Below are 12130 nucleotides of genomic sequence, written 5' to 3' on the forward strand. Positions count from 1 at the left end.
AGAAGACTTTCCTTTTTCAGTTGTGAGAAGATGGATATAAAACATTTTTCATTCATTCATTCATTCATTCATTCATTTACTGTAGAATATATTAAGGCTATTCTGAGATCAAGATATCTTGTGGTTAGAAAGGGACAATTTACTTCCTGTTTCATTTCAAATGTTTTAATAGTTTTGTTACATAAGAAACACGTGAGATATATGGAACCCCTGGAGAGTTCTTCCAAGGACAGTTTTTGTGACTTATAGGAAAGTGTCATGTTTTTATTTGAAATAGGCGTTAAATTAGCATCCCAGTATAACGCAGGTTTCTCCCCTCTGTATTTATGAAATTTTTGACAGTAAAGAAGGGGAACAATACTGCTCTCTTCATCCCACCAGCTTCATTTCAGTGGAAAATAAAGGATAAATATTATTCACATAAATCTGGCACAGAATCTAGCTTCACAGGCATGCAGAGTATGCCATCATGAAGAGTCCTATACTTTGTTTAAATCTCTGCTATCAGCATTTTGGAACTCTTAATAATTTATGAACAACAGGCCCTGTATTTTCATTCTGCAACGAGCCCTACAAATTATTTTTCAGCTCCTGCCTATGTAATACTTGTTCTTCGTGGCTATTCTGGTCTGCCCTTGCCTCCAATCGTACGCTGTCAACATTCCACTCTCACTTCAAATCAAAGAAATAAGCAAATAAGAAACTTCTGTTGTTGTTAACTAAATGTTTTTTTTTTTTTTAATTAAGTACTAAAGAACTGTTTACTATGGCAGGTTTATGACACTGATTTTTAGTAAAGCTGTAGAAAGTCCAAGTAGATTTCCAATACTACAGTTCTTTCTTTAGTGGGTTTGTTGTTTGTGTTTTAGGCTAATTACTTTAAAGTTAGTAGTGTTGGTTTTATGCACTTTTATTTTTTAAGATGGTTGAGTATACTACTTGGCTTCTGTTTATTTAAAGTAAAATTTAGAAAAATTTTAAATTGAAATATGTTTTGCCATTTTTTTCTTGGATAGTAAACAGCTTTTTTGCTCAAACCTGAGAAAGCTTTAAGTTATAAATTGAGGCATTAGCTTTGGAAGCAAATACTGTTGTTGTTAAGTAAAAAATTTCACTTAGAACTGTATGGAATTAAAAATGATGGCATTCGAAAGCAAACCCATCATCACCAACAGGGCTATTAATGACTTTGGGAATATACTTTTTGCTTCTTTGGTCCACCCAAAGTGTTCAGGGGTCTCCGTTGTGCTTCCAAGGTAAATGGAGTTTTCATTTCTCTTAAGTCCTTCAAGAAGCGCTGAGTGTTTGCTCACTGGCTTTTAAACCTGGATCCCAAAACTTCTCTCTTTACATATATTGAAAAAAATTTCAAAAGGGCCTTGTTTCTTTGTTCTTATCCAAGCCTACAATTAGCCGAAGTTCCATTCTGTGTAGTTAGAAGGAGGAGTAAAAGGGTGGCCCAACAGGCATTTCACTGCCAGTGTGAAAGTGCTCCTCCAAGTTTCTTTGTCCTTTTTGTCAGGGACCGCTGCCTCTCTAATTGTACTGCTGTAGGGAAGCACGTGCCTCTGGGAGCATTATCTGATTCCTACAAGGACGTTCAGGAGTGCTTTGTATATTGACCCTTAACTTGAACACAAATAATATCTTTTCAATCCCCTTCCTAGGCAGTTGCCGCGGGCTCGGAATCCTAACAGCTTTAATTTAGCCAGGAGTGTGGACGCATTTGAACACGCCTCAGGTTTTAATTTTTCTCTTCCCTAGTTGTCTTACCTGCAGTTTTGCCATACCTGTCAAGAGGGGAAGTTGGAGATGAAGGAGAGGAGAGGAATAGGAGCTGTAGAAGCCAGAAGGGAGAGAAGGCGAGACAAACAGCTGCTCTTGTCAGCATGGGGATAAGTGTAAAGAGATTAATAGTTATTTGAAGAGCAAATGGGGACATGGCATTCGGCAGTGGAATGCGAATGTATAAATGTAATGGAATGGGCATGCGACCGTTAACATTTAGACAGATGGTCTCTGGACTGAATGGAATGGCAGAGCCCAGTTCTCCTCTCCATGGGAAGTGAAATACGTAAAGCGAAATATGTCAAGTTTAGGAAAATACTTTCATTAAATGTAACGTTTAATTCAATTTTTTAAGCGTTTCTTTGCAAGTTTGTTCTTCTCTGTAGTTTTACTTAGTCTGGAAATTTAAGAGTTATATTTCAGTCCAAGAGCCAGACGACTCATTTCCTTTATAAAATATGTACCACAGGAATGCCTTTCTCTTCTTGCTTTTGGTTTGGTTTCCCTTTGTTAACCTGTAGAAACAATGAGATTTCCATGTGTCAAAAGGTTTTACTAAGGGAAAACTGTGCCGTAGGCTGGTTGCCCCTTTAGGAAATGTATCCGATTTGACTCAGGTTTAGGAATGACTTGAATTATCTGAGCAGGCTGGCAGTTGTGATGGCTGGGCAGGGCCCTGGACTCGGAATCAGAAGATTTGGTTTCAAAATCCCTACTCTGTGTATTATCCGATGCTTGAGCAAATTGCTTCCCCTCTATGATACTAATACCGTAAAGTTGTTTTGCAGAGAAGAAATTAATTAAGTCTTTCCATAAACATCATATTGAGTACTTTCTCTGTGGTAGGGTCCATTCATATAAACGCATCTGGCAGAAGAGCTATTTGAGCTAATGTACTTCTGCATTATATCAAATATAGAATTTATTCATAACTCAATGGTATGTCTTGTACATGTTCTACTCTAGAAAAGAATAAACTGCTATAAAGAAAATGGAAGAACAGATAAAAAAAATGAAATGTGGTTGTGTTTGGATGATATACTCGCATGTTTCCTTTTAAAATATTTAGTTGCCTCTCCCTGGCCCTGCTACCCATGCCTCTCCAGTTCTTATGAAACTTGCCCTTGGGGTAAACTCTTGATACCCTGGGACAAAATTTAGAATTATAAAACTATACATTATATGTCCTATATACAATAATTTGGTGCTTAAATCCCCTCGAGAACATATCTACCAGGTGGTCTTTCTCATTTGAATACCACAGTAGAAGAAATAAAAAACGAAAAAGCAGGCAGTATTTATTCATTTCTAAAAACTCCTCAGCAGCTACTTAGTACTGGACACATTTGTCCTGTTTGTGAATAAGCACATATTCTACTTTCAAAGGCTCTTGAGAAGATCACACTCTCCAAAGGCTGCGTATAAGAGCTGTGTGATCTGTGCAGGTCGTAACAAAACACACACGCCTGAAACTTCTCTGGTTTCTGTGTATTACAAATTGCTCATTTGGCCTCGAATGGGAAGTGCTACAGACCTGAGGTTGAGCTCTGCAGAATGCATACACCAAATGATGCCATTTTGTGGAGCAATGATCTGCAACTTAAATGGCTAACATTGGCGTTTCTGGGTGTCCTGCAGCCACAGTACACGAACTTGGGGCTCCTGAACAGCATGGACCAGCAGATTCAGAATGGCTCCTCGTCCACCAGCCCGTACAACACAGACCATGCGCAGAACAGCGTCACGGCGCCCTCGCCCTACGCGCAACCCAGCTCCACCTTCGACGCCCTCTCGCCGTCGCCAGCCATCCCCTCCAACACTGACTACCCAGGTCCGCACAGCTTCGACGTGTCCTTCCAGCAGTCCAGCACTGCCAAGTCGGCCACCTGGACGGTAAGAGCACTGGGCGCCAATAGATATACCATTAAACTTGACTGCCAAGTACAAGGGTCTTCATCATCCCCCAGGGACTTTTCCACCATCAAAGCTTAGAGATCGATATTGAATCATGGAAAACTCCCTGTCCTCTAAGGACATTTAGTTTTTGAATATTTAACACTGAACCAGAGATGGAAAAAGTGCCGTCTCTCTTGGGAAAGCCCAGATCTGGGAACCAGAGGCCTGTATTCTGACTGGCTCTTAGCAATTTCAGCCGATGTGTCCTAGTCTGTTTCATGCTGTTGGAAGGTCCTTTGTGTGAAAGTTTTTGGAAAAATGTAAAGCATTATGCCAACAAGCATTATCATAATAATAGATATGTGCTTGCAGTCCTCAGAATGTAGAATAGTTACCAGTCATTATTTTGAGGAAGTAAATGTCACATTAAGGTATGATTTTAAAAATCAATAAAATCAAAACAAGAAATTAAAATCTCATTTTCTAAGCAAGGGCTAAATTTGTTTATACATGTAGTTTCTATAACATGAATCATGATTTATTGATACATGTATTTTTATTACATTTAGAAATATTTTTTCCCCCAAAAAGAGCCTCTAAAACTATCTCAGAATCCTGAATTAGTCCCAAAGTATTCTGATTTAAAATATTTGAAAAATTTTTTTCCATGTATAACTTTTCTAAGAGAATGTGGAAAATTTTTCAAAACTTCAAAAGGTACAAGAATGTTTATTCTATTTTAAAGTTTATTTTGTAATGTATTATAACATGAATAAAACTCAAATATAAGCAGAGTGGAAGGAGACCTACAAGACTGGTTTTAACTGGTCAAAGAATGCCCAAGACCAAGGTGGCATGCTGTTTGTCAAACAATTTAATGTTTTCATGGATTATAGAAATGCTTCCAAATATCATCAGCTCGTTGATAAAAATAGCTTTAGAATTTTTTTTAACCCTTTTTTTCACTCTTTTTGGCAAATAGGTTTCTTTGGAAAGCATTTCTCTTTTTATGTTACAGTATCCAGTTCACTACAGCCTTTAATACAGTTGAACAGAGTTTATGAATAATCTGCATTTGTGACACTACATTTTAACATAATTTCTCATTTTGTCCTCACTTCTTTATGACCTTGGTAGCACATGTTTTTAACTCCTATTCTTGTAGTGAGGAAAGCTGAAGAATGTGGAGGTTAGGTGACATCCCTAAAATTAACAGAGGCTTTTGTGTAGTTGGACCTGTTTCTGAGTCTGCCCTCGACCACTGGATTGTGTCCTTTCTTCCTCTTTTCATCATTTCAGGTCAGGGGGTCCAAAAATAATTTTAAAAAATTATTTTAGTGCTCTTCGTTAATGGTTTGAGAAGCAGTTCTGTCATGGTTCATATTTCAACCATAAAGTCTAAGTATTAGTTTAAAACTTAATCTCTCTTCTATGCGTTATCAATTGTGTCAGAATCTTTAGTCTCTTTTATAGTAATAATCCTGGAGATGGACACTAAAGGTGAGTCAACTTAGAGACCATAGGCCTTAAATAAATATAGATTGATCAGTCTAAGTAATCTTTTGCTGAAAAAACCATCAAATAACTATTTTATAAGTGGAACACCGATGTGTTTTAGAATAGGAGTCACCAGTTTGAATGTTTGCAATCACTGATCTTCAAGGCTGACCATTTCTTCTTTGGCATACTCAGGCAAGGCTCCACTATATTAAGAGTAAGCACGTCTGAAAGGATGATGGGAATATTGGGGCCGCTAATGATTTATTACTTTCCTTCTAAAATGGTTTAAGAACCATAAGGATGGAGCTTGATATAAGTACAACATTAAAATTGGTCTTTCTCCTCTCTTCCTTACCACCTCCTCCTACAGAAATCTTAAGGCTTTTTTTCAGATTTAGCACAACTCTCAACCATCTTTGATCAAAGCCCCTCTCTCAAAGAAGTAAATTGTCTCACGAAAAAAGGCTGGAGATTTTTACCTAAATGGTAGGTTAAAAAGAAAAGAAAATATTTTGTGGAGCACACTGGTAAAGTTTCTTGACCTATGGCAACAGTGATAACAGTATCCTGAGAAAGGGGGTAAGCACTATGGTAATGGCAAAGAGGACTGGGTAGGAGCCAGAAAATCAGGCTTCTTGTCTTGATTATGTTTGTGACCTTCACTTCATCTTCCTAGAGTTTAGTCTGCCTCTAATGAAGACAAGAATGAGTATGGTGAAACCTATTCTCTTAATGTGAGATGTTATTGACATGTTATTAATAATCAGCATAGACCATTCTTAGGACAACTTAGGTTCAAATCAGGTATTTTGCCTGCCATTAATGAGTGACCTTAGTTAAGCTGTTCTGTCTTTCCTGGGTTTCTGTTCAGTTGTTTACCATCTACCATATAGATTTTACAGAATAAGCTGATTAAATGAGATTTCCATTCTTTCCTAGTAGTGTATCACATGGTCGTTATATTTTTATTCAGTTCTTTCTTGTTCACAATCATTTATTTTAGGCCCTGGTGCATTTCTTCTAAATCTAGCACACTTGAACTCTATCTGAGTAGCTACTGAAATCACTTGACAAGATGTAAGTTCTTAGCCTTGGACACCAGTGTCTTATACATAGAGGCATCTAACTCTTTGACCCAAATTATATATCATTAATTTATGAGTAGGCCTCACATTTTTAAAGTGTTTTCTCATATATTTATCTTATTTGAGCCTCATAACCAAGGCTGTATCCCAGTCTTATAAAGAGACATCGAGACGTACTAGTTACATAGCTAATAACAAGCCAAGGAGAGAGAGGAACCCAGGCCCCCCTCACTCCCAGTTCAAGTCTCTCCACTGCCCTATTGAGACTGTCTTCCCTCTTGATTAATAGAAGGCACTGATGTACAGGGACAAGTAGTATGGAGCCGAAGTCTAACTGATGGAGGACCTTTTTTCATGACATATTACACAACACCTAATTCTTAGGCATCTGTGCTGTTTAAAGCAATTTTTCAAAATAAAACACTATATTTTAAAACTGCCCACAAACTGGAAGCAGCAGAAGCAGCTGTCATTAGGAGTTGGCCACAGTTACTACATAGACTTCTGGTGATTCTTTAATAAAAATCTTTTTAGTACCATTTTATCACTTGTCATCCTTCCGTATCGAGATTTCTCTTTTAAGTTCTGGTTTTACTCAGAATTACTGCCAAAATACAATTAATACATTTAAAGTATATATGCATATTTCCTTTGCTTTCTCTATGTTTTAAATAACAAATGTGATTGTGTTTTCAGTTCCATAAAAATATGGTATTTATTTTAAACTTCTTCCAATGAAATAAAGTGAAGTGTGATAATGTTGTTCCATATTCTCTTTTCACACACCCAAATCAACACTGAATTTAACGTTTCGTTTCAGACTTTCTTATTTCTGCAATGTAATTGCCACTAGTTATCAAGTCCTCCCCTTTAATTTAATGAAGTGCTGGTCTACTGTTGTCGCTGGGAATCATCAGTAATAGGACAGTTGACAGAATGATTATTTGGAAATGGCGAGAAACTAAGGTGCAGATTTCTACCCTGAAATTTACTAGCAGCATACGGGACCTGCCCACAGAATTCAATCTGTCTAAACCTCACTTTCCTCACCTACAAATGGGAATGCTAATACTTTCTTGTGAAGATTACGTGACATGTGTAAACTCACCTTCTAGCACTTGGCTAGTCATAGGCACACAAGTGTTTTTTGAGTCTGAATTGATATCTCTTTGTTTCACGAGTTTATTATAGTTTTGTTAAAGTTTCATTTGTACAACAAGTAATAATTTGAAAGAATGCAAAGCGACATGTCTTCTTTTTTTCCTTAGTGCTTTTGGGCTATTAGCATGTATACTCCAGTCCCCAGGGACTGTGATATTATCCACTATCTAAATATATGAATAGATGACATAGGATGATAACGGTCTCTCCCATAGACAGACTTCTGCAGGCTGGCTGCACTCCTTTCCCAAGCCTGCCCGACCAGATTTAAGGACCTGTACACTTCCAGCATTTATTTCTTAGTTTTAATCTGCTATTTAATCTATAGGGATACCTTTCTATTCCACATGTTAAAGATAACAGTAAACCTCACTTACTGAAGCATCAGCATATTAATTTGTGGTGGCAAAGTTCTGGAGGCAGCCTAAACACTCACCAGTGGGGAAACTGGTTCGATAAATTGTGGCATAGCCATATAACAAAATACTCTATGGCCATTTAAAAGAATTTCAAATATTGATTTGGAATGCTCTTGGCATTGCTATTGAGAAAAAGATAAGCTTTCTATGGCACCTACTTGAGAATCGAGAGCCGGTGAGGACACTACTTCTGGGGGTAGAGTGTTTTTTTTTGCTCTAGTGAAGAGGTTTCTTTGTGAATATAGGTCAGTTTGTCTTGATTATCAGACTTGTACGCCTTTGTCAGTTTTGAGAGCTGTTTCCCCCCGCCCCCCCCACAACCCGGGACATAGTATTATCTGTGTGCAAATACTGTGAAATCCTCAGGTTCGTGTCTTTCTGTTGTGCTCACTTTGAGATAATGATCTTGGCCTTAAGATATATGGTCACTTTTTGCTGTTGTGTCTTTTTTCCTTCATAGACTTCAAGTTCTTGGAGAGCAGGCATCTTGACATAGTGTCCAGCACAATATCCAACATATAATAGGCCCTTAATAACTATTAAGAAACTGTGTTTTCCTCTTATGGTTAAAGGAAACAATTATAGTTCCAAGCAGTATCCTTCAGTTCTAACCTTGATTTGTTAACTGTCCATGAATTTGGTCCCTGACATTCTTCTTTTGCCTTTCCTAATCATGCCAACCTCATGTCATGTATAGAGCTTTGAAGAATCTGACTTGAGCAAATGGAGAGATTAGGGAGGTGGCATTTGAAAGAACAGCCAGTTCCCCGGAGAGTTTCATTGATCCCACCATATGGGTCTTATAAGCTCCTCGTGGCTCCACAGACAGGCTGAGATGTGTGCCTGTGGCTCACCTTCCCTGTCATCAGATTACCTGTAATGTAAGACTTCCAGAATAAGGCTGCCAGCTCTGCAGAAACGTAACACAAGCCAGCCCACTGCATGGCTCACTGGAATCTTGGGACTCTTAAGGATAGCTCATCAAAGGACATGATGTACAGACAAACTTTTCAATGATGAATATGATTTACTAGCTTCCTTTCACAAAGGAAACACTTCTCAAAGTTGGAGCCTTTAATTGAGGCTTGAGCTGGTCTGAAAATTGAGTGGCTGTTAGATTTCATCGATGAAGGTTGTGAGAAAAGTCAGTAAGTAGACTTGGCTCCTGCCATTGATACACTTGTTAATTATAACAAGGTTATTTTCACTTCTTGCTATAGCTGTCCTGTAAATCTCCCAAGATACATGTAGACGTGCCTTTCTGTGTTCCTCTCATGATGAATAACATTGAGCATATTCACTTATTATCCAAGCTATTTCTTAGTTCAGAATATTGAGGAAGAATGTCATAAATAAAATACCAGGAGATTTTTGGTGATGGTTCATGTTACTTTCTTAACTCTATGTTTTGGATTTATAAATGAATTTCCATTTTAAGAGATGCTGCAGAGGTGATGTCCCCAGTTCAGGCCAGAATAACTTAATCAGCATGTTCGCCCTAATTCCTTTAGATTGATTCTAGGTTAAGCCTGTTTCGCCAAATCTAATGTTTATGCCCTCCTACACTATACCAAGTGGTTTGTTGAATGCATTTTAGAGTTTCTATTTAAAAGAAAAAAAAATTATATTGATTTATTGCATCTAATATTACAAGAAGTAACTACCGACCAAAACATAAATAGCAAATTTGAACAAAGCTGGCTTTTCTTTTTCTGTTACAAAAGGTTAACAGCAAACACTTTTTTTTTCTTTTTTCTTCTTGTTCTTTCTCCTGCTCTTCCTCTTCTTCCTTCATCCTTCCCATTCTCCCTTTTCTCCTTTTTCTCTTCCTTCTTTACTCTGTTTTCATTAGTAGTGGTCAGTTTGGGGTTGTAGGTATTACCGGCCACCCAATATCTTTTTTTCACTATAGCTTCGCTTTCTCAGAATGGTGGAATTAATATGGGAAATAAATCAATCACTGTAGAAATTTCCATCAAGAACAAGAATCTGATCACCGGACCATTTTCGTTCAGCAAATCACTTGGGGAGTAAGGAGACAATAAAGATGAGTCAAATGGTGAGAACAGGGATGGTGGCAAAATGAGCTTATATACTCTGTCTACAGTTGTATCTGCTTTGCAACCTCAGCCTGTTGTCATGGGATAAAGTAAGCCTGACATTAAAAGATGACTTTTTCAAGAACAGCTAGACACCTGGATTTTCACATAATATCCCTGTATCTTTAAATGATAGTAATTTTTCGAGGTACAGCATTACAGACCAAACAAAACAATAGGCAGAATGAATGCCATTCTTGCAATATATTAATGGTGACAAGGAAAATAATGTTTAAATAAAATAACTGGAAACTAGAGCAAGCACCTAAGAGAAAAACTACTAGTAAATACATCTCATTTAGAAATAATACTTATTTATTTCAAAAGTTTTATAAATTAATCTCTTCCTACAAAAAACTAAGCAATACATTATCAATGTAGATTTTTCTCAATTTGTTTTCTTGCAATAAATGACCTTCCTACTTTCACATTTCTATAAATTTTTATTTTATAAAAAAATAACTGTACACAGTATTGGATCCTTTGCCTAAAGGATCTTATTTGTTTGTTTTTGTTTTTGTCATTAGAGAATTTATGGATCTCTGTAATTTAACTAAAATTAGCCAAAACTGTAATCAGAAAAGGGCAGTGAGATTTAAAGGGCTTCAAATCAATTTTCTCGGCCCACTAACTGATGGCTTATTTTTAATTGGTACATAGAGAGTGTGCAGGAACAAAAACCATCTGAAAATTGAGGTATAAACAGAGAATAATGTCATAAGAATTTTAATGACTCCAGAAAAACCGTATATCATTAAGCTCTACAAGATATCCCTTAAAATTAGCCCTGAGTAATGTGTGCTGTTTACTGTGGGATTGTTGCTCTTGGTGCATTCCCACGTGTGAGCTTTGCACCTTCTCCTGTTTGCCTCCCCCAGTATTTGCCATTTCCATAGTGTGACCAAGTCTTGCAATAATATTTCCCACCCCTTCTGGTGGAGAAGGGCAGATGTATTTCTCTCAGGAAAGGTATTTAGCAATCAGCTGTAATGTCATGAGTAAAAGTAACTGCATATAAAATAAATCCTCATAGTTTTTTTTATCAGCAGCAATTAGTATGTCTACTCAGGCCACTGGGACTAGACGGATACTTGAGATAACATAGCTTTCTGCCCAACAACTTCCAATTCTTTGGGATTAAAGAAGAGTTTATTATAAAATAGAAAGGTAAATCTTAGACTCTTTGAAGCCCTGCATATGTTTTGTAGACATGGAATGGTTTTTAGAATGAGGGGTCCTGTAATTAGGCACACAGAGCCTAAAGATAATGATCTTAGCAGCTGTCTCTTCCATGGATCTTAATAATGATTACCACCCCTTCATCAGGTTCCCCTCAGCTGAAATTTAAAAGAAAATCTGTGGTAGCCAGCGACCCTGGGTCCAATTTATTGTGAGATAAATTAGGGAGGAATTCTCACTTTACAAACAAAGTGAACCTTCTCGTTTTAGTTTTAATCTAATAATGAAGACTTATGATTTCTTTGTGGGGGGAAAAAGAACAGTACAATTTGCCACCTTATTATTATATTAGAAAGGTCTGAAGAACTTGGAACAGCATTTCTAAATGTTTTACACAGAATTAATACTGAATTGTCAAGTTCATCAAACGTGTTTCTTCATGGGTTACTCATTTAGTTTTTATTTTTGTTTTATCTTTTTATGCTGTTTAACCAGTATAATTTGCAGTAAATCTTATGAAAATGTGACAAATAAGCTGAGGACACCATTTCAAAAGATTTTCTTTGAGTAGTTTTTAAGTTATATTAAATAGGAAGAATAATGATTACTTAAGAATTCTCATTTGAATTTGAGAAGTCATCTGACAGAAAGAGTGTGGCTCATGAAATAGATTAGAACACAGGACTCAGAAGGACAACTTTTACGTACTAACAAGCTATGCGATCCTGGGGCAAGTCACTCAGTCTTTTCTGTCTAAATGGGTATTGTAATACAACAGGTCCCTGAACAATGTCATTTCGTTCAAAGTCATTTCATTACAACATTCATAAGATGCCATCAGAACTTAACTCTCGTTCATATCAATTAGCCTATGGTAAGACTGGTTTTGTTATACGTCATTTCACTGCAGTTCCAAGAAACCTGTTGATGACGACGATAAGGGAGGACTTACTGTATTTACTTGGCAGAATTCCTGTGAGGCTTAAAGTTTATGAAGTACTTT

At 37.0% G+C, this 12130-nt stretch overlaps 1 protein-coding gene across 4 annotated transcripts in view; it reads left to right on the forward strand.

The window, feature by feature from the left end:
* The window catches only part of TP63 (tumor protein p63), a 210070-nt gene that overhangs the window by 134117 nt on the left and 63823 nt on the right, over positions 1 to 12130 (forward strand). For all 4 annotated transcript variants that reach the window (XM_039850671.1, XM_039850672.1, XM_039850673.1 and 1 more), the window contains one exon: positions 3427 to 3681. In XM_039850671.1, the coding sequence (XP_039706605.1) occupies positions 3427 to 3681 (255 nt within the window). The remainder of the gene's footprint in view (positions 1 to 3426; positions 3682 to 12130) is intronic.

The sequence above is a fragment of the Pteropus medius genome, unplaced genomic scaffold (assembly GCF_902729225.1).
Source record: "Pteropus medius unplaced genomic scaffold, Ma_sr-lr_union100, whole genome shotgun sequence".
Lineage (NCBI taxonomy): Eukaryota > Metazoa > Chordata > Mammalia > Chiroptera > Pteropodidae > Pteropus > Pteropus medius.